The sequence below is a fragment of the Vulpes lagopus genome, chromosome 1 (genome assembly GCF_018345385.1).
Source record: "Vulpes lagopus strain Blue_001 chromosome 1, ASM1834538v1, whole genome shotgun sequence".
NCBI lineage: Eukaryota > Metazoa > Chordata > Mammalia > Carnivora > Canidae > Vulpes > Vulpes lagopus.
The window spans coordinates 30,670,143-30,692,919 of NC_054824.1; the positions used below are offsets into that span (position 1 = coordinate 30,670,143).

At 41.1% G+C, this 22,777-nt stretch overlaps 1 protein-coding gene and 1 long non-coding RNA gene across 5 annotated transcripts; one reads left to right on the forward strand and one right to left on the reverse strand.

Annotated features, from left to right (window-relative positions):
* Positions 1–270: 270 nt before the first annotated feature.
* Positions 271–8,422, reverse strand: LOC121493223. Its single transcript, XR_005988417.1, has 4 exons — positions 8,234–8,422; positions 7,776–7,853; positions 1,937–2,014; positions 271–324 (listed from the first exon to the last, which is right to left on the reverse strand). It is a non-coding gene; the product is annotated as an uncharacterized LOC121493223 (long non-coding RNA).
* Positions 8,423–8,885: 463 nt separating this feature from the next.
* On the forward strand, positions 8,886–15,861 carry TENT5A (terminal nucleotidyltransferase 5A). Of its 4 annotated transcripts, none has more exons than XM_041758942.1 (3): positions 8,886–9,042; positions 9,954–10,509; positions 11,654–15,861. In XM_041758942.1, the coding sequence occupies exons 2-3, from the start codon at positions 9,991–9,993 to the stop codon at positions 12,428–12,430; spliced, it is 1,296 nt and encodes a 431-aa protein (XP_041614876.1). In that variant the 5' UTR covers positions 8,886–9,042; positions 9,954–9,990; the 3' UTR covers positions 12,431–15,861. The 4 variants fall into 4 exon arrangements, with proteins under 4 accessions (XP_041614876.1, XP_041614862.1, XP_041614868.1 ...); XM_041758928.1 differs by lacking the exon at positions 8,886–9,042 and adding an exon at positions 9,053–9,759; XM_041758934.1 differs by lacking the exon at positions 8,886–9,042 and adding an exon at positions 9,053–9,704.
* The last annotated feature ends 6,916 nt before the right edge of the window (positions 15,862–22,777 follow it).

Here is a 22,777-nt window from a genome sequence, read left to right on the forward strand (position 1 = left end):
CTAAAGAAGGAATCCAAATGCTCTACAATAGATTTAAGGCCATCATATACCTTATATTTCTGAAGAACTAAACAGATTTAAAATCTTCTACAGTATATGTATGACCACCATATATCTCAGATTGCTGAAGAACTAAACAGACTTAAAATAGATATAAAATACTTGTCCTTCGGGATCCCTGGGTGGCGCAGCGGTTTGGCGCCTGCCTTTGGCCCGGGGCGCAATCCTGGAGACCCGGGATCGAATCCCACGTCGGGCTCCCGGTGCATGGAGCCTGCTTCTCCCTCTGCCTATGTCTCTGCTTCTCTCTCTCTCACTGTGTGCCTATCATAAATAAATAAAATTAAAAAAAAAAATTTAAAAAAAAAAATAAAATAAAATACTTGTCCTTCTAAGCATATCAGTATTTTTTGACACATATAGTCACAATAATTAAATGTTCTAAACATAGAAATATAAATTTTGATCAAAACATTCATTAGTGTGGAATTTAAGGAGGTGCCTGGCTGGCTCAGTCAATAGAGCATGTGACTCTTAATCTCAGGTTCATGAACTCAAGCCCCACGTTGGGTATGGAGCATACTAAAAAAAAAAAAAAAAAAAAAAAGGAAAAAAAGAATTTGAGTAAGTAGTAACATAACATCCTCATAAAAGTAAATGGTATATTTTTAATTTTGTATCACATGTATGAAGGCACAATTTGAAATCTAAAATTGATTAGTCTTCATACCCCACTTGATTAAAAAACAGAACAGTGGTGGAAGCTTCTGAAAGATTCCCATAAGTGTTGAAAAACAAATAAAAGAGAGAAAAGTTAAATCCCAAATAAAACCCCGTTAATCATATGTAACTGGGGCTTCAGAAAAATGAGTCATCAAATAATCTGTAAAATTAGAAGCTTAGTTCATAACAGCATTGAGGATATTTATTAAAACTTTAAAGTTGTCATTTTCAACTGAATACATCATCCTAAATAGAGAATTTTTACTACAGACACATACAACATATTTAGGCTATTTAATCTAGATTATTTATCAGTTGATTTTCAGGTGCCAGTGATCAAACTAAAGATTCATAAAAAAGTAGGCTAATATATTGGCTGACAGCATTAGTCTGACTCAGTATCCATGCATTTGTATTAACAAATGGGAGATGAGAAAGGATGAGTGAAAGAACAAATATCTAGGGGAAAATTTAGGGGAGATATAAAATACATGTGTACACACATACCCTCACCTTCCAGCACAACTATGTTCAATCCCCCCCCCCACCCCGTCCCTTTTAATTCAGACATATGGGGAGCAGTGGACTAGATTAGGACTGAGGGTTGCTGAATGCTCTGGCTACCCATGTTTGAGTGTAGCGTAAGGTGCAATTTGTAAAGCCTCTGGTTAATTTGATCAATACAGGCATTCAAAATTGAAAATGCAAGTTCCAGAGTAAATGTTTTGATCACACTGATCTTTAATTAAATTTAGAAGACAACTGAAATTTCCATTTTGCCCTATTTAAAAACAAAAACTTTAACTAGACATCTGGCTGTTTAATATCTTGTAGATAAAACATCTAAATAATGACCTTGTTTTTCAATTTTTCTAGTCCAAATGTTTGCTATCTTTAGACAGAAAGTAGATTAAGAATTAGTCATGATAACTCAATTTCTTTGATTTATGAAGAAAATGTGATGCAAAATAATGACCTATTCAATATGCAAAGGGTAATTACTTTGGTGTCAGAAATAAAGTTATCTGTTCATGTGGTCTAGAGTTGTGACATACAAAACAGAATTGCAATGTACTACATAAAAATACAGTTTTTACAAATTTTAAAGTAAAATTGAAGTTATTCTTAGCATGATCTTATGATTATTGATTTTACTTTTCAAATAATAAATATAAAATATGGATATACTACTCTGAGTATGAAATGGACTCACCTTGCAGGTATTTCCAGTGCTCAGCAGTATACAAGGCGACTGTGTCACTTCTGAGTATGCTGACCTTCTCTACAAGTCCTGTAACCCACAAAAGGACATTGATGATGTTCAAAGACATGTAAGGAGAAGAGTAGAAGACAACCAGACAAGTCAAAAGTACTTGCTTAAAGCATTTATTTTTTAACACATAGCAAAGCCATACATTCTTAGTCAGTATGAGGAAGCTGAACTACCATTTATATAGAACTTATGTTAAATAGATGGGAGTGGGAAGTGGTGGCCAAATTAATGCCAGTGAAGGAAAAAATAAATGTTTTCAGAATTTTAATGGAAGCCAGGGATGATATGGGGTCAAAGAATCTCAGCCACCATGTTTTGTTTTGTTTTGTTCTGTTTTTTACTCTTTTAATATTCCATTCTGGCTTTCTGCTAAGAAAAATTAAGAATGTCACTTGCTTTATGCTAAACACTTACTTCATTGAGTAATAACAAATTTCAAAATCTGGAGGGCGGTTTTTCTATTGCCCTTTAAAGATATCTTATCTAAACTGTGGCTAGTTAATCATGTGTTAGTCCAAACTCTGTTTTAATCCCTAGCACCCCTGCTGGAGTTGTAGCTTATTAGAAACCTTCTCCAGTCAGAAGCTCCCATGTTTCAGATATCAATAACTCTGATAGCTCTTTTCCCCCCAACACTTTCTCAAGCAATGCCCAATTCATAGCATCCTGAAGCTTTTCTTTTTACTTGGAAATTAAACTTGAATTTCCTTTATCCTACATTGCTAGAATAAGTTCAGGTGTCCTGGCGTCTCCCCACCTCCTGCAGAAACTCTGCAGCTAGTTTCCTCACTCCTATTTTATTTAAGGAACCCAGGATTTTCTAGTCAGAGTTCAAAAGAGTCAGTTTGCACAATTTTAAAAAAATTGTCTCTTAAAAACGTTCATCATTGTAATAGTTAAAAAAGAAAACATTTTTGGGATGCTTAGGTGGCTCAGCCAGTTAAACGTCTTGCCTTCAGCTCAGGTAACAATCTCAGGGTCCTGTGATCCAGCTAGCTTAGTCTTAGTGGGGCTCCCTGCTTAGCGGGGAGTCTGGTCCTCCCTTTCCGTCTGCCCTTCCCCCTGTTCATGCTCTTTCTGATTTGGGCATATCAAAATAGTGTTAGCAAAATAGGTAATACTATTTCTAAATATCTCTAAAATCTCAAAGCTCATATAAAAGAAACCAACAATCAGTGGAAAAGAGAAATTAACTACCAATCAACTGTCAGATGTACCAACATAGGTACTAGTTAAGAACTGGCTGAAAAAAATATCAGAATGAGCTGGCTATACCTACCCATAAAAGATAGTCTTTTTTTTTTTCATTTTTCACACAAGGTACATGAATATTTTTGACCAAATTCCTTTTAGAAAAGAGATAATTTATTATATCCACCACTATTGGACCCTTCTCAAAGCTTTACAGGTACCACAAGTAAACATCAAGATTTTCTTCAGAGAAGTTAAACATTCTTCTAGTACAAGCTTACAGAAGGAAAAACTCATAATACAAATATTACTTTAGGGAAAATAGGTTTATTTATTCATATTTTCTAGTTTTTGAAAATACATGTATATTTCTAGTTTACATTTTGCCAAACGAATGCAACTTCTGAATGTCTCTTTTGTGTGGAGTAAGGAAAATATCTGGTCCATGAACTTACAACATTGAATGAAACGGCAAGCATTTCACCAAGATGTCAAAACAGGAAGAACTTATGGCATAATCAGCACTGAGAGCAGCACGAGAAAATACTGGCTAATCTTTCTGATGAAGAACTATTAAAAAACAACAAACAAGATCAATTGTGATTTCAGGAGTAATGATGTACATCTATTTATCATATTTGTTTGCATACTGAATTTCCTAAGCTCACTGATCTGTGACAGTAAATAAAATTATTTTTATGAGGTCATAGACTTCAAATAAATATTCTTAAAAATAACACCTTAGGAAATTACATTTATAAGATGCTTAACAGTAAAATAGTGATGCTTTCATAAGACATTCACAAGTGTGAATGTAGTCTACACAAATGACCCTCTGTGTGGCTAGAGGATGCCTTCAAACTGAACTATTTGTTATTGATCATTTAAATCCATTCACACAAAGGTAAGATTAAACAGTGTGGCCAAGAAAAAGAGATGCTGACCCCCGGGTTACAGTAACTGAGTCTAACTTTAATTTTTCCATAACTAGCTATATAAACTTGGGGAAAATCATCTAGCCTTTCTTTAAAATTAGGACTGCATATTGACCAGAATTATCTTGAAAATAAAATTAAATGTTATAGAATAAAAAGGGTTGAAAAGTTAAAAACTATAAAAGCCTGTTGCTTGCTAAGAAGTATACAAGTAATAAAAAGTTTGACTATTATTCCCAAACTAATGTACAAGTTGTATGGCTTGGGATATTTCTAGCCTTCAAAAAGGCCCTGAAAAAGAAATTATTTCCCTAAAGAGGCATGGGGAAAGTCATTCACAACACCATTTCCCTATGAAAACAGGTGGTTTAGGTTCCCAAGTGAGATTTAATTTTGACATGAAGCACTTTGATTAGCTCCTGCTCTACTAACACTAATTTGACAACAGGGATATCTCCAGTTTACCCTATAATGTAGACAGCTGCATGTACATGTTTGAGAAAGGATGCCTGCCTGTCCCTCAATGGCTTCAGGAATTACTGGGATCTGCTCTAAGGCAGTGTATCACAAGGGGGTTGAGGGTGGGAGTTCAGATTCTTCATATTGCCACTGCTTTGCCTAGACTCCAAGGTCCTTCCATAGGATTGTGCCACGTGTTGTGGAAGGAATCAAAGAGCATAAACAGTGGAAGGAAGAAAAGGCACTGGAAAGAGTGGAGAGGGCTGATTTGGAAATATCAAGAATGAGACAAGAATATGGGGATAGACTGGCTAGATTGCTGGAGAACAGAGAAATACAGTCTTTTTTAAAGATTTTATTTATTTATTCATGAGAGACACAGAGAGACATAGGCAGAGGGAGAAGCAGGCTCACTGCAGAAGCCTGATGTGGGACTCGATCCCAGAATTACACCCTGAGCCAAAGGCAGATGCTCAACCACTGAGCCACCCAGGCATCCTGAGAAGTAATAGTCTTAACAGGAGTTTTCTAGGCTCTTCTCTCTCTCCCTCTGGTATGAACTTGGAGGATCATTTTATATTTGTTTGCTTCCTACCTTCTAAAACCATTTTTGAGAAAACAGGAAGCAGACAAGGCAAAATGGGAAAGGTATTATCACTGCTACATGGACCTGGGGCGGACTTCACACCTCACACTGTGTTTCAGCTTGTATGGTATTAGTTGTAAGTGCTGTAAGGCTGCCAGGTTGCTAGGTTTCCACTGCTGCTGCAGTAGCAGGTCACTTGTCACTGAGGAAGAAATGCTCAACAGGCCAGTTAGGCTGCAGTGCATTCTGGCCTTCAGCAGAAACATCTTGGTCCTCAACGTTGTGTCCAATCTGAATGTCCAATACTTTGAAAGAAAGAGGGAAAAGAGTGCACTTCCAGTTCAGTTTAAGTCTAAAAGGTAAATGAGAAGACAGGGAGAAGACAGACTCAGAATGAAAGAGACTAAGGAGAAGAAGTATACATGTCAGTCTGAACCAAGGGTCTACTACTTCTCTCAGCTATTTAACCTTTCTCTACTTTCTTTTCTCTACCTGGAAAATGGGTATGCAGTATGTGAAGCTTTGAGATTTGTAGGAAGTTTAAAAGAAAATATGGTATATAAAATACACACTGCCTGGCACATTATAACAAACTAAATAATGTTAATAATTATTAAGACCAAAATTGAATCTTGCCTTCTTATTTCTTATTTTCACTACATTGATTACCATAACTTTTAAGTCAGGATCAACTAATGGTGTTTCTTTTTTTCCTCAAAAGTATATGTAAAACATTCTTTTAAGAATTTCAGGTAGAGACTCACCCTTATATACATACATCTATTTTTCCTTTTATTTTTTTTAAAGACTTATTTATTTGAGAAAGAGCACGTATAGGGAGAGGGACAGAGGAAGAGAGAGAGAATCTTCAAGCAGACTCCACACTGAGCACAGAGCCGATCCAGGACCCTGAGATCATGACCTGAGCCAAAATCAAGAGTCAGCCACTTAATTGAGTCACCCAGGTGTCTTTTTTTTCCTTTTAAACGGAGAAAAGTAAATTATGTACCAAATAGGTTCAGAAGCTGAAGAGAGGGAAAAAAACAAATTTGAACCTAAATTTAAACTAAGAGTAACTGTGTTGAAAGATATCTAGGTTGTGAAAGTATAGATTTTCTCATTTGATAATTATTTTGGCTATCTAGAAAAAAATAAGTGCTTGCAATTGCAAAATTTGCAATTTCATGGAAGGATGAACATTTTCCCCCCAGAATGTAAATATTATCTCAGTTTGAGGACAGGGCGAAGAGAAACAAAGAACAACAGATGCTTTCATTCAACAGTACATATCAAATGGCCACTATGAATCAGACACATATGAATCCAGTCAAAGCATCACCAAGGTACTGCCAAAAGCAAGACAGCCCAGATGTCCTAGTGCAGGAGGTAGCAGGGTCTGGATTATGGAGATATGGAAATTTGCTGTGATGGGCGGAACCCAGTTGGGGAGGGGGAAACGCTTTGATAAAGGTTTAAGGAAGTGTCAGCCACAAAGCCCTGGCAGTTTAAGAGAAGGGCTCTTGCCCACTGCCGCTAGAACTCATCTTTTCCTAGTGCAGGGTCTTACGCATAACATGTCTTTCATGTCTGGCCTCATGCTCTACTTCTGCCTCTCAGCCATTACCTCTACTTTTGGGAGTGGCCATGGGAGCTGCCAGCAGAGATGAGCAGCCTCTGCTTGGGAATAGGGTCCCCGCCTAGAAAACTGGGCCAATGCGGCTTTTGTCAATGCAGTGCAAAGTGCTGCGCCCTTGCGTCAGAACTACATGGGCAACTTGGTAAAATGCAGATTCCCTTAGCCCCACAGAACAAAATCCTGGGCATGCATCAAGTACAGGTGCTCTCAGCTCTGAAACTTCCTTTTCCCCGCCCTTCACGTTTTAGAGGAAGGCTTAAAGTTCAAAACAATAGCAGCAGAGCTAAACCCTTGCTTTCTTTGGTGTAGTGTACCTAATGCATCACCTATCTACCTCTTTGACCTTATTTTTAGAAAGGTCAGAATTCACACTGGCCTTTGAAAGAAACATTTTTAACAGGTCTTTTCTTCTTTTAAATATTTTTTGCCATTTCTACTTGTCTTACTTTACTTATCCGTAAACTACGGATAATCCCGTTCCTAAAAATGATGGCTACACAGCAGTCAAATGGGCTAAGTTCAAGGTCTGGCCCCATTTCTTACTAGCCATGAACCTTGGGCAAGTCTCTACCTAGCAGTTTTTTTCTGCGAATTCCTCTGACCTAGAATACCTACTTCTTAAGCGGAAGATCATTAAAAGAAATTTTAAGTGTAAAGCACTGAGGAGAGCCCAGAGGTGCTCAGCAAGTTCCTCCAACCCCCACAAACCTTATCCTAATGCACTACCAGTCTTATTTCTTTCCATGGCAGTCTATACATCCTTTCTCAAACATTCTCTATTCCCTATGTTGACAATGCCTGCCTCCTCCTTACTCAACTACGAAAGTAAAGTCCACTTTTAAAGATTCAATTCAAACGACACCTCCCTTCTAGTTTTTTGTTTTTTTTTTCTCCCAGTTCCCCTGATCCTAGTTAGCTCACCACAGATAACTCCTTTCATCACACAGGTAAGGCTGAACCGTAATTACGTACTTGCTTCTCATGCCCGTTTAAACTGTGTGAGATGCGGTCGTCCTTACATCCTCAGCGCTTAGCCTGGGTGCCTGGAACCTAAGAGGTGGTCAAACCATACATATACACATACGTCATTATCCTGAAGGCCTGGACAGAATGGGGGACGCCTGTGGGGACAGGGAGGAATAAGCGTGCTTCTGGCGGGGCGGCCGGCCTGTGAGAACTGTGTGCTCGCCCCACCCCCACCCCCACCCCCACGCCCACCCCCGCTAGGGTAATGGCTTCCCTCTAAGGTCGGGTCGGTTTCTCCACTTTGGTACGCGGCTCCGCAGGGCACCGGCAGGGGGCGGCGTTGCCACACAGCTGGACGCTCCGTGGGTAACCGTCCTCTCCCCGCCCCCTGCTCGCCCCTCCACCCTCCACCCCCGGAGGGCTCGCAGCTTTGGTAACTAGGACGCGGCTCCGTCGATTCTCACCGGGCGGACTGTGCTTCCTCCCGAGCTGGACGGCGGGGGCTGTGCAAAGGCCCTGGGGGAGCGTCTTTAGCCTCCCCGGCGCGCTCCCCTCAGCCCTACCTCAGGGGAGTTAGTCTGGAAAGAGCAGCGTGAGGCGGAACAGACGGCCGGGAAACAGGGGACAGCTTCCCAGCAAAGGCGGCGGGGCGAGCGGCAGCGTGTGTGCGCGTGCGCGTGTGCGTGCGCGTGTGCGGGGCAACCATTACACCCCTCTCGCCCGGCCCAAGTGACTAAAGCTGGCGGAGGTGGGGGGAGAAACGCTGATGTTTCAGCCTCGTCCTTTCACGTGCCGTGGAAAACTAGGTGATCGCCCACCGGTATTTGTATTCACTTGGGAAAGGCAAACCTTGGTGTGGGACGCGCGCGCTTCGCTTCCTCAGTCCGCGAGAGAACGCGCCGCGGCGAGTCCGGGCCGCGCCGTCCTCCCCCATTGGCCGCCCGCCCAGCGGGGGGGGGGGGGGGCGCCCGCTCGGTGACGCGCGCTGGCCGACGCCGCGCTCCCGGCCGCCCGGAGCCGCTCGTGCGCACGAGTTGGACGCAGGCTCGCGGCTCCGCCCCCGCGTCTCCCGAGGCTCGCCCCGGAGCTCCCCGGCACTTCCCGACGTTTCGAGAATCGAAACGCACAGTTAGCGAGCTCTTCCCCCTCAGTCGCGGGGAGTCATGTGCACGGACTAGTGCACCTTTAGGTCGGTCGATTGCCTAAGAAACGGCCCCGCTCCACACGCTGCCCCACGCACCGGCCGCCGGGGACCCCTGGAGCCCATCCAGCGGTAACGGCGCGCGGCCCCCGGAGAGCATTTTATGTTCGGCGACTTTCTGCAGTTGCGCGGTTTCAGCCGTGACTCAGTTTTCAGGGCTCCTGAGGCATTTTAAGTGTCTTTTGGTTGGGGTCGGGGGGAAGAAAACGAAAGAGGCTCGGGCGCGCGGAAGACCGTCCCTAAATCAAGCGCTTGTCCCGACACACGCGCCCCCACGGCGGCCGACGTCCCAGTCCTCGGACCGCTCGGCGCGGCTCGGCCTGCGGGGCGGGCGGGGGCGGCGCCCTATGCAGATGAGGAGGGTGTGGCGAGTGCGCGGCGCCCGGGCCCCGGAAGCGCCGAAAGGCCCGGTATAAAAAAAGTACTGAAGACGTTTCCCCCCGCACAACTGCTAAAGCTCCAGAGACAGTAGCGTGTGCGGCGGCGGCGGCGGCGGCGGCGGCGTCACCTGGGGCCGCCACCTCCGGGACCACCGCAGCTGAGGCGATAGCGGCGCGGGCGGGGTGAGGGGCGAGGGGCGAGGGGCGAGGGGCGGGAGCGGCCAGCGCAGGCGGCGAGGTCTGGGGAGGACTGAGTCGCCCGCCGCTGCCGAGAGCGCACCCGCGGCTCCTCGAAGTGTTGCCGCCTCGCGGTTCCTCGCTCGCTGCGCTCCTCGAAGGGGCGGCCGCCTCCAGGTGACACAGACGGGATTCCCGCTTGCGCTTTCCAGATGCATCAGAGATACTTTTGGTGCGGGGGCTTCTCTGCGGGGCGCGGGGCGCGGCTGGGCACCGCGGGGGGCCGGGGAGGGAGGGAGGGAGGGTCTCCCGGGGAGCCCTGCAGCCTGCGGCCGAGCCGGGGAGGGGGCGCGCTCTCCTCTCTGCGGGCCCCTGTCAGCCGCCGCGCGCGTCCTCAACGCGCTCCTTCCCCTTCTGGCGTTTTAGGACAGACCAGGGCCAGCTGGTGTTCGGAGGGCACTTCATGGCGGAAGGCGAAGGCTACTTTGCCATGGCCGCAGACGAGCTGGCCGGCGGCGCTTACATCCCCCTGGGCGGCGACTTCGGCGGCGGCGGCGGCGGCGACGACGACTTCGGCGGGCACTGCTTGGACTATTGCGAAAGCCCCACGGCGCACTGCAACGTGCTGAACTGGGAGCAAGTGCAGCGGCTGGACGGCATCCTGAGCGAGACCATCCCGATCCACGGGCGCGGCAACTTCCCCACGCTCGAGCTGCAGCCGAGCCTGATCGTGAAGGTGGTGCGGCGGCGCCTGGCCGAGAAGCGTATCGGCGTCCGCGACGTGCGCCTCAACGGCTCGGCCGCCAGCCACGTTCTGCACCAGGACAGCGGCCTGGGTTACAAGGACCTGGACCTCATCTTCTGCGCCGACCTGCGCGGGGAAGAGGAGTTTCAGACTGTGAAGGACGTCGTGCTGGACTGCCTCTTGGACTTCTTGCCCGAAGGGGTGAACAAAGAGAAAATCACACCACTCACGCTCAAGGTAAAGCCCCCCGACCTGGGCTTGGGGCCGGGCCCGGGCCGGGCTAGGGTGCGGCGGGCAGAGGGGCGCCCGTTTGATGCCACAGACCTGCGGCCGTGACGGGCTTGGGCGTGCTTCTATTATATTTGGGTTTTGATTGTTTTAATGAGTCAACTGAGGTGCGCGGACGGTGTTGGGTGTTTTAAGTTCACTTGGTTCTGACGCGCCACTACTCTTCTACTTCCTCCTCTGTTCTCCCTTCCTTCTCTCTTCTCTCTCTCTCTCTCTCTCTCTTTTTTTAACTCTTTGGATTTCCTTGCTTGAGTCTTGTCCAGAGTGGTTTCTGATTAAGTGGAAGAATGAAATGACGTAAACCAATTTTTGAGTCATTTTATAATCTAGTTTTTGGGGAAAGAGCAGCCTGAAGCAGGATCCAGTCAATGGGCTTATTATTACTGTATTGGAAAATGTGATTAGATTTCTCAGCTGCATGCAGCTGACTCCGTGTGTGAAGGATACGTGTGATGCTTCTCCTGGTCGGCTCACGTGTGACGGATATTGTGGGTACCCCCCCACACACACACACACAGACAGACAGACACACTGGCTCAAAGCATGTTTTAAACAATTAAAGTTGTCTGAGGAATCAGTCTCCAGAATGTCCTAATTTAGTTCATACTTGATTGTAATTGCAGAGTACCACTGGAGGGACAAGATTCTAATCTCAACAGTAGCCTCTGGGGAAGTGGAACTAGGTGACTAGGGACAAGGGTGAGAGACAGACCAACTTTCCACTGTATGCACTTCTGTCTTTTGAGTATTGTGTGGATATTGTGTGAATGTTCTACCTATAAGACCATTTTCAAAAAATAACATTTCAAAAGTCAGACATGACAACAGAACCTCTTAGTACTGTGATACGTCTGCCAAAAGCCTCAAACTATTACTTCTAGTCTCTTTTCCAGACGGTAAAACCACTCGTTAAATGCATTTTTGTTGTTGTTGTTTTCAGAGGACTGTTTAAGCCTGTAGGTAGTGTTTGCTGAAATTTGACAAAACAAAAGGGAAGGAGCAAGATAATTCTCTACTGTGAAGAAGATGCATTTATTCATTTATTATTTCTTCTAGGTTTGCTCATCTTCTTGTTTTATCTTTTAAATTGTAGGAAGCTTATGTGCAGAAAATGGTTAAAGTGTGCAATGACTCTGACCGATGGAGTCTTATATCCTTGTCAAACAACAGTGGCAAAAATGTGGAACTGAAATTTGTGGATTCCCTCCGGAGGCAGTTTGAATTTAGTGTAGATTCTTTTCAAATCAAATTAGACTCTCTTCTCCTCTTTTATGAATGTTCAGAGAACCCAATGACTGAAACATTTCACCCCACGATAATTGGTGAGAGCGTCTATGGTGATTTCCACGAAGCCTTTGATCACCTTTGTAACAAGATCATTGCCACCAGGAACCCAGAGGAAATCAGAGGGGGCGGCCTGCTTAAATACTGCAACCTATTAGTGAGGGGCTTTAGGCCCGCCTCTGATGAAATCAAGACCCTTCAGAGGTATATGTGTTCCAGGTTTTTCATCGACTTCTCAGACATCGGAGAGCAGCAGAGAAAACTGGAGTCTTATTTGCAGAACCACTTCGTGGGATTGGAAGACCGCAAGTATGACTATCTCATGACCCTTCATGGAGTGGTGAATGAGAGTACAGTGTGCCTGATGGGACATGAAAGAAGACAGACTTTAAACCTTATCACAATGCTGGCTATCCGGGTGCTAGCTGACCAAAATGTCATACCTAACGTGGCTAATGTCACTTGCTATTACCAGCCGGCTCCCTATGTAGCAGATGCCAACTTTAGCAATTACTACATTGCACAGGTCCAGCCAGTATTCACATGCCAGCAACAGACATACTCCACTTGGCTACCCTGCAATTAAGAATCATTTAAAAATGTCCTGTGGGGAAGCCATTTCAGACAAGATAGGGAAAATAAATAAAATGAATAAAAAATAAGTAAGTAAAAAGGCTGAGTGACCCAGCCCTGAATAAAGATGTGTTTTGTGCAATGATGATCTGCTCCTGGTTTTAAACTTGGCAAAGCTCATGGATCTTTTCATAGGTATGGGAGCACGATCTCAAAACAACCCTCCTCACCCACCCAACCTTCTCACCTGTTCCTCCTACTCAGTTGGATTCTATTCTGACACAAAAGAGACCTGTCATTAAAAGCAACCAGGTTCTCCTAAAATAACAAGGGAAAAAAAAAATGCTTGATGACAATATGGGTTTGCAGTACCTGCTCCCATAGCTTTGCCATAGGAAAAAAAAAAAAAGGAGAGTTTCTTATAAGGTGGAATTTACAAAAGGGAAAATACAAAGGAAAAAGATCTTACCCCAACCTAAGTGTCAATTCAGAAGTTCAGATAGTAACGATAATAGAAAAAAAGGGACTCCAACGTTGGGATTACTATCTGAAACCTGTAGCAAGTGCTTTCTGTGGAACTATCCTGTTACGCTAACAGAGACTGCTTGCTCCGATGAACAGTAGTAGGTTGGTGCAGTTCTCATAACAAACAGCAGAACTTAATGATGACACAATCCATTATTTCCAGCTGTGTGCATAGCTTGCATTTTTTAAATATGAAAATGCAAGCAAAAACAGCTCTAGCAAAGAAAGTATGCTCAAGGACCAAAGATTTAACAGATAAAAATACCCAAGTAGAAGAGATATAGTAGAATATATAAAGAGTTAACTATATTTGTTACACACCAATAAACATCAAAGTGCCTGTTGCCTTCTGAAAATTTGAAGTGGAAAAATTTTATGATTTAATGATTATTTTATCAGGGACTCAAGAAGAAAATAAAACAACATATAAGCTTGTGAATGGTGGAAGAAATGCCCTATTTTTTCTTGGCAAATACTTGTATAAAGTTAACATTGTTGGTGTGATATTATCATAGGTACATGTGTATGTGTGTGTACATTATGTGTGTATATATATACGTATTTGAGATATGTATATATACACACAATACATTGACTAAGGTCTAGAATAATGTAGCAAATAGAAAATGTTTAAATACTGTGTGCTTTTATGTTTTCAACAGGATGACATGAGACGTGGGCATATTGCAGTGATGAGTTAAAACCCACATCTAAAAAATTAAAACCAATGAAGGAGGAAAACAAGTAATATATTTGTTAGGAAGAGCAGAGATTATACATTTTTAGTGATTTTTTTCTTTTTCTTTTTTTTTTTTTTTTTTTTTTTTGTGAGCCATAGAATTCTACAAATGGGAGAATATTTGTTTGGCAGAGCACTCTTTTTGTACTGAACTGCCATTTTGACAGTAGGAACCCTTTTATTTTGTGTAATATTTGCATGCCTCCATGGTGTATAATCCAGTGGATCATGGATCAGCGATAGTTCATTTAAATCCCTAACTGCTAATAAAATTTCTGGTGATCTGAACACTACTTATTAATATTTAAATGAATTTTTTAATGAATGCATTCTGCATTCCAGGACCACTAGAATTTAGTAAATGTGAAATGACCCTTTTTAAAGAGTATTTGCACAATTGCTTAAAATTTATATATGAGATATATATTATATATAAAATTTTATAAATTCACGTCGATATGAAACACCTTTGATCTGATTGTCACACTGCATTTAAATATTTAGTACTGTACTTTAAATTCAGTCACTTTGCATTGGATCAGATCCAACTTTATCATCTCTTTACCAAGAGACCAGTTAAACCTTTGTGAAATGAACTGGCATTATCATTTCAGTTCAGTGACAGCTAATCCTAAAACCATTCCTTCTCCCAGCTTTTTATTCCTTTGGACACTGGTCTCTGAAAATGCATTTGTTAAAAACAAAACTAACACATGCAAACCTTTCCTTTGTATTGTGAAACAGCCACATAATTCCTACCAACTCTAGTGGATGACTGCTTACTGTGACAGTTCCTCTGAAGAACCTACCAGATTTCTGTCATCAAGTTCAAGAGGGATTGGGGAAGAAAATAGCATCATCCTATTGGCAGTGTCATTTGTTTGCTATCGGGGCATCACTCAGATGCTCAGTTGTAGGTTAATCCATCTGAAACTACCTTTTGCACACCTTTCTTTGAAGCCTTAACAGGAACTTGATGGGTTTGCTGTAGCAGCTTCCCTGTGAATTCTCTCTGAGCTGTCACAGCTACTGCACTGCCACTCACTGTTTCCTAGGGAACTCTTTCTTCTCCCACGTTGGCTCATTCTCCCTCACTCCAGCCCTGGGTTTGAAAATGAATTGTGAATTTCCAGGCAATATTATTCCATTTTCAGATTAAGCCTGATACTTAACTGTCCAGAAGCCAGAGCTCTGCCTGCTTGCTTACCTGTCTGGAGTTTTCTAAGAGAAAACTAAGGGAACACTCGGGAACATAGATGGGGAACACTTGGGAACATAGACGCAGACAGTGATCTGCCTTCTTCCTTCTCATCCTAACTATTGACAAGTGAGTTGTCCATTATATTACAAAGAATTTGGAGATCGCTGGCTCTGCCACAGCAAAAATCTGCTGTTAATTGATAACACGAATTTTTGTTTGGAGGAGCCTTATTTGAAAATATACTCTTCACTTATTTTCTGAAATGTTTATGTTCTTTTCTTATTCCAAGTTTGGTAGCATAGTTGGAATCGCCAACACCTGGCATTCAGATAGAACAGGCTATGCTCAAGACAACCTTCAGCCGTTGCTTTAAAACTTCTATAATTTATTTCTCTTTTGTATGTACTATAGTCTTGTGCATATGTAGTTGAACAGACAGTGGAATATGTGTCTCTCTTTGTGGATGTGTAACCTAAACGTCTGAATGTCTGGAGAGAGAGAGCCGTGTGTATAGGTCAGAGAAAAAGAACAGCTCTCAACTCCTGATCGGTGCCTGTGATTGGCTTGCTTTTGTGCTTATCTGGCCTAGTGTGCTGTTAACTTTAAAACAGGAAGAAGTTTTATCTTCTGGAGGCTCTTCTCACCTGTCCAGTTTGGCATGTCAGAGAACATTTGACCTGTGACCGTGCCCTTCTATAAAGTTGATTTTCAGTAAATCCGATTGCCTCAAGAAGTCCTACAGTGAGATGGACTTTTCCCTTCCTGAAGTGTCTGCTCACTTTAGTAGTGGGTGGACTATTTTAACGGGGCTCCAAACAATGCAAGGATGGAAGAATATTTGTAAGCCAAGCCATGGAAGAAACACAAAGAAAAGTGAACACCGTTTCTGCCACCTCTTTCTGTTAGCTTATCGTCGGCTGCTTTACTGTGCATAAAGTTGTTTTCAATGCAGTGCTTGTCAAATAAATATCGTGAACTATTTTGTGAATGAAATGTATTATGTTGAAAGCTGTCAGCAGTTCAAAAACAAGCTTTTTTTTTTTGTTTGAAGACAAAGTGTATTAGATGAAACTGAAAAGTTAAAAAAAAATCATATATAGCACCTATTTGAATATAATCTTTCTTTAAGATTTCTTATAGTCTTTTCAGTGCCAAGGAAGAATCTCTGTGTAATATTTTGTTGTAATAATGGCTTGCTAACAAAATACATGGTAAAAGTACAAAGTTGGAAGATGTCAAGGTAACTTGGCAAAACTTGCTGCAAAGCCTTGCAGAATGGAGGAGGCTCTGCCCCCTGGGTGTCTCTCAACCTCTCTATAACCATTGCCTGCTCTGAGATGTCCTATTGGAGCAAGCTGCACCTGGGGTCACTCTGTTGGGATATTTTGACTTTAGACTGTGTCACAGGCAGAAAAGGAGTTGATGGAGAATGGACTCTTAAAAACTGACATGTTTGAATCAGTGCTAGAGGGAACAGATTGTGAATTTTGTTTACAGCATCCAATATTTGGATTTTTTTTCTTGTAAATAAAAAGAAGTTATTTTTTTCTATTGATTTGTGTCTTTTATCTTCAGTGTCTGTGCTGGCTAAAGACTGTGTCCTTTGAAACCCAATGCGAGTCCATGAGAAAAAGACAAAGCAGTATTTGGGGAAAAAATAGCCATCAGCAAATTTTTTATTCAAGTACAATACATTAAAATGTTCAGCTTTCAGCCAGCCTCTCACTGGCTCATGGCTCAATTAGCTCCAAAAGAGTTTAGCTAATGGGTGCCAATTTTTTTTTTTTTTTTTTTTTTTTTTAAATCTGGGTATGAACTTAGCAGTGTTAAGCAACCCAGAAGTCAGACCAATTTTCCATCATCAGTAGAGACTCATGGCTCTGGATTGCAGGGCTCCAGTAGCCTTAAGTGGGCCTTAGTTTTCATGAGTAGCTCAAGTGATGTGATTCGATCATCAGTGGTTGTTTATAGTTGGAGGCTCTAGAGTATTATCCAGCAGTGTTTACATTCTGAATTGGGAGAAGGGGAATAAGTATTGGAAGCTGGTGATTGAAAGGGAAGTGGAAGGAAGAGCAGTCATAGGATCTAATAAGTTATACTTTGTATATGTGTGAGTGTTGGGTGCAAAGGAACTGCCCTTTTGACTAGCATACAACGCACTCTCACCTACTGAGATTACCAGGGGCATACATTTATTTATTAAATTTCTTTCTTTGTGTAACTTTGGAGACTTTCTCAGTACTAGTAGTATGTGAATTTGGTAAGCCTAGTCTATTATAGGACATACTTGTGGTTTTTAAAAGTCCATTTAAAGCCCTTATGTTGTTGGGATCCCCGGGTGGCTCAGCGGTTTAGCGCCTGCCTTTGGCCCAGGGCGTGATCCTGGAGTCCCGGGATTGAGTCCCACATCAGGCTCCCTGCATGGAGCCTGCTTCTCCCTCTGCCTGTGTCTTTGCCTCTTTCCAATGAATAAATAGATAAAATCTTAAAAAAAAAAAAAAAAGTCCTGATATTGGAGAGAATGCATGCTTAATACTGCATCTATGAAAGAGCCACTCCTGGTATTAAATGCAGCTCCCCTCACATATGCATCATAAAAAAATACAAGACATTTGGATAATGGTATTTATTTGTATTTGTATTCTTCTATGTTTCAACCCCTTCATCCTTCTATAACTAGTCCCTCACATGTCTGTAGTCATCATATAATTTTTTCCTAAGCAAGGGTTGAATAAGGACAGTGTATATTAAGCTCCTCCTAGACTTAGATACACCCTGCTATTTCTAGTGGAATTACCAGGCTGTACCTAGCTAAGCCTGGGTAGAGCAACCCACCCTTTCTTTCCTTAGGAAGCTCATTCCCAAACATTCTGGTCCTTTCAGAAGAAAAACAAAAAATTAATACCCCAAAAAAGCAAAAAACAATTTAAAATCAATCCTTAAATATAAAATAAAATAAAAACTGTTAAAATCATCAAATACTTCAGAAATTTAACTAATTTCCTTTTTAGAACCAAGTTTGAAATAAATGATAAGAATGTCCTTCAGTCTAGTGGCAAATACATTCAGGTAGGACATGAAGAAGAGAAATGATTTTAAAATGACAGTGGTTTTCACTTATCAAGGCCCAGTTTTTGCCTTTTAATGCCTTGCTCCAAAAAAAGAACCAAGTCTTCTTGGACAAATCTGGGGCTGGAGCAAAGAAGATACTGAAGGAAGCTGGAGAATTCATCTTGTAGTTCCAGAAAGCAATGATGTGCTAAAAAAAAAAAAAAAAAAAAAAAGAAAAGAAAAAAAATTAAAAACCACAATGATGCAGGGCATGTCAAAACAGCACAAGAGCCAACTGAAAGAGCTTCAGTGGCCAAAGCTGGAACAATTTGAGCAACAAAATAAATAAGTAGTATTGGATTATAATCCAAAGTGTAAAATATCCATGAGTTCACACAGTCAGAAATAGATGATTGAATGGATAAATTGAGCAAAGAAACAAATATCCTGTGCAGAATTCCAAATAATCTATGTAGATACTGCCCCCTCAAGGAGATGGAGCTTAAATCCCTATCTCTTAGGTGAGGACTATGCATAGTGACTTCCTTTCAAAGTGAACAGTATGAAAAAAGTAACTGTGCTTTGCTATGTGGTGAAAATGGCACTTCATCGGACCCAAAACCCATAACCTCTGTCTAATCATGAGAAAAGCATCAGACAAATAGAAACTGAGAGATATTCCATGAAATATCAGACTAGTACTTCTTAAACCGTCAACACAAAAACTGAAAACTCCCACAGCCAGGAGGAGACTAAGGAGACATGGCAACTAAATGTAATGTGGTATTCTGGAGGGGATCCTGGAAAAGAGAAGGACATTAGGTAAAACCTAAGGAAATTTTAATAAAACATTGAAATAATAGTGTTTCAATATCAGCTTATTATGACAAATGTATCATGGGATATTAACAATGGAAAAGTGGGTGTTGGATATGGGGAACTCTCCATACTATCTTCACAGATAATCTGTGAATCTAAAACTATTTTCAAAAGTTTATTTAAAAATGAGGATGGAATGGACCCTTCCTTGCTATTTCTAGGGAAGTGGCTTCATTTGGAAATAATAGTTGTGAATAGTGAATTTTATTTTTTAAATGTCTTCTGCACTTAAGAGTGTTAGGAGAGTATGTGAAGGGGTGAAAATAAAATTATGTGTCTTACTTTCAGTTTTAGAGAAGCTTTACCTACAAGTTTTAGAGAAAAGGAAGAAGTTCAAGAGAGCTTAGTTCAGGCTGTGTTTTCCTATAGAATAGTAGGAGAAATTCATATTACCCTAGAGTTTTAAGGAAGAGGAATAATAAATATAACTACAAATCATTGTGTAGATATTAATAAACATGGAGTTCTAAATGAACAAGGGGCTAAACTTTCACAATTCAAAAATATAGAAGACCCTGGAAAATTGTTTAGCCACTCTTTGCAATGGAGTAAATGATAATTTTTGTTAAATGTTAGGGGAGGCTAATATTTAGGGGAGTGTTGAAATGAATTACTATTCAATGTAAATAACCACTTTCAAAATTTATCTGCTTACCTAAGCTTCTCTTTCAGCCTAAGAGGTTTTCTTCAAGTACAGGGACACCTGTTTTTTTTCTTTTTCTTTTTCTTTTTTTTTAATTTACTTTCTCAACTCAATCATTGGCATTAGAAATAGTTAAAAGTACAGTTTTTAAAAGTAGATACCTTTAGTAATTAAAAACAATAATTCCAGCTTAGTAGTTTATGATATTAGGACAAGGCCTGTGCTTTCTTGCTTAGGGACATGGAGCACCCTGAATAGGAATTTATGAGTATGGGGCTAAGTTACTTCTAACCTCCATAATGGAAAGTTCCCTTCAGGATCCCCTTCTGAAACTATGGATTTTCCAGCACAGTGTGTACTTATCAGTAATGCCAAGATTTTGTGGCATCATCTGGCCATGTCATTAGAAAACGGCTGAAACCCTATTCTTTTATTTATTTTTTCTTCTTCTTTTAGCAAAATTCAACAAAGCAAACTATAGTAGGCACTGTGGATAATGCCATTGTATGCATTAATCCCAAATTGCATATTCTCTGGAGTTTTTTCTTCCGTATCTCTTTAAGTAAGGTCAAGAAGAACATAGTTCATATGCTTTTCAATTTAAAAGGGAATAATTAAAAGCTATTAAAATATCTGCATTTTACAGTTCAATCATCAGAGAAAAGAAGAGAAACAAATTCAACCAGGTTCGAGGCCTAACAGCTGAAAATACAGTTGCCAGATTTTGTAAATAAAAATACAGGATGCGTAGTTAAATTTGAAATTCAGGTAAACAGTAAAATTTTTAAGTGTATTCCATGCAGTATTTTGGACATACTTATACTAAAACCCATGCTTATCTGAAGTTCAAATTTAACGCCAATAAAAATTAATTAAAACAACAACAACAACAACAACAAAAAAAAAACAAAAAAAAAATGAAGTTCAAATTTAAGTGGGAGTCCTATATTTTATCAGGCAACCCTATCATCTATATAGGATTAAAAAATCAGGCTGAATAAGTTTTCTACTACAGTTTGAGTCAAGGACACTTTGTAACTTAATATCTAACTTTTGGTACTGTTGTACACTGCATTCTCAGAGTAGCCATAGCAGCAAACCCTTTAAGACATGGCTCATTCATTAAGTATTTGCCGAATACCCTTGTGTGTTTAGCCTTGTACTGGATTCTGAGACCCAAAAAGAAGTGAGTATTACCCTTTAGAAATCTAGATTCCACTCACAAGTAGAACTTACTTGCTGAAAATTAATTTTTCAGCTACCCTGACGTTAATTACTCACAAGGTTTAGCTCCGCATGGGTCACCATAGGAGTCCTATGAACTAGTGAAAAGTCTAAATGAAGGTAATAGTCCTTGAAAAGTGCCTTCTCATGAGGTCTCAGAAGCTGAACTCCCCATAGGTAGTCCCTGTATAGACAGCACTAGCTATTTGCTTATTTTGCAGCAAAGGGTAAGTGTAGGTGTTTTGCAGTTTCTGCTGAGGGAAGCACAAATTCTCCTTGAAGTTCTGGTCCCTTGCATTCTCTTTTCAAAAATACTGCAAAAATCTTTAGGACTTAACTAGAATGTACCTTGAAATTTTATTGCCCTATAATCTTGTTTGCTGCAGCACATTAAAATTCCCTTGAATGTTTCTTATGTAACCACTTCTGGTTAACTGTCATCTTGAAGTTATTTACAATTTAGTTTTTCCGGCTTTTTCCAGAGCAGTGACAGTCCCTTTCTCCAAAGCTTGAAATGCACTAAATGCACCTTGCACCCCATACCCTTACCCTTTTTGCATTTGTGTAAAACCAGTTGTGTTGTCACTCTGAGTACTTATTTAGCCAGGGTAGAGATCTTATTTAAAGAGCATTTATAACAGTCACTGATTGTTAATGCGCTCCCTTGTACTGCATGGGTTAGGAGAAATCTGTAGCTTTTGCTATCATCAAAACATTTAATAAATTCTTTCTCATGCCTTTGGCTTGATACTCACTGAAGATTTACAAGGAGTTATACAAAACTGGCTTCTTTTCACGGGCAGATTTAATTGAAAAGCAACACAGGGATATGAACAAACAAACAAAACACAAAGCAGCAGTGAAATTAAGAAATTTGCCAAAGTATGAGTGGCCAAGCTCATTTCCACTTTAGAGCATCTGCTGATTGTTCCATCTCCTTGGAAATCTCTTCCTCCAGACTTTTGTTTCTCTTGCTCCCCTACTTTGTTGTTGTGGTGGTTGTTGAAATATTACTACCTCAGATTTTCCCTGATCCTCTACTTAGAAATAGAATTTACTCTCAACATTTTTACCAAGTTATTCTCTAGAGCCTTTAAACTAATTTTGGATGTATATTACCATTACACTTGTCATTATCTGAAACTGTACTATAAACTAATTATTATTTATAATTTATTTATAGTCTCACAATAGAATTTCCATAAAGGCAAAGACTTTGTCTAATTACTACTGTGTTCTTTTATCTGAAATAGTGCTATATAGGAAGCACTTTTTAACGTTGGTGAGTGAATGAATGAGTCACTTTTGGTTCAAGATGAGAGATTAGGCAAAATATCTAATTGGGAGAAGGTTAAAGAAGTTGTAGAAAGAGTGAAGAGTAAGCAGGAACACTGAAAATAAGAATAGGATCTCAAAGTTTGCCTGCTTCTTAAAAAAGCCAGATGAGTATCCAGGTGGAGAAATTCACATCTTGAAGCAAATTGGGAGAAGTAAACAATAGGAGAGACATGGTTTCATGGGGATGCTTAGGGCAGAAGTGTTCAAACCTTTGCATGGTTGTTGAGTTTGAGGCAGTTGAGAACAATAGGCCAGCTGGTGCCAATGGCATTTTCGTGGCACAGACCCTCAGGGACAAGAGAAACAGGAAGGTCATCTTCTAGCGCCAAGTGTCTGTTCTCTCTGTTCCAAACCAAACCTAGCCACATTGTAAATCGAGGACTACAGTTGTTCTAGGTAATGACTGCACTTTTTTTCATCATCTGCTACATTTCCGAGCTAGGGAATCCCTGAGAGAAGTTTTCAGGACCGTGGGCACAAATACTGAGGTCCATATGATATTTTAAGTAAGGGTAGGGAGCCATTAGGTGGGAAATTTGCTATTTGAAGATGGCAAAGGTATTAAAGGCAGTCTGTTCACCAGCCTTTTCTAAAAACAGACAATCAGCATTTCTACTTAGCTGGTCAAGCCTCACAGAACAAACAGTCTTGCCCTGGGGCATGATACCTGCTGGATCATTTGTTAATTTTTCAGAACTGTCCCAATTTCAGAGTGCTGCTCCATTGTTGCAGATGGTCACAATAAACCTTCTGATCATAG

Excerpts from the sequence above, each read along its gene's own strand:
- TENT5A (XM_041758928.1), top strand. The coding sequence starts at position 9,740 with ATGCATCAGAGATACTTTTG. Across the intron at positions 9,760-9,953 it reads ATGCATCAGAGATACTTTTG|GACAGACCAGGGCCAGCTGG; the intron begins GTGCGGGGGCTT and ends CTGGCGTTTTAG. Across the intron at positions 10,510-11,653 it reads TCACACCACTCACGCTCAAG|GAAGCTTATGTGCAGAAAAT; the intron begins GTAAAGCCCCCC and ends TTTAAATTGTAG.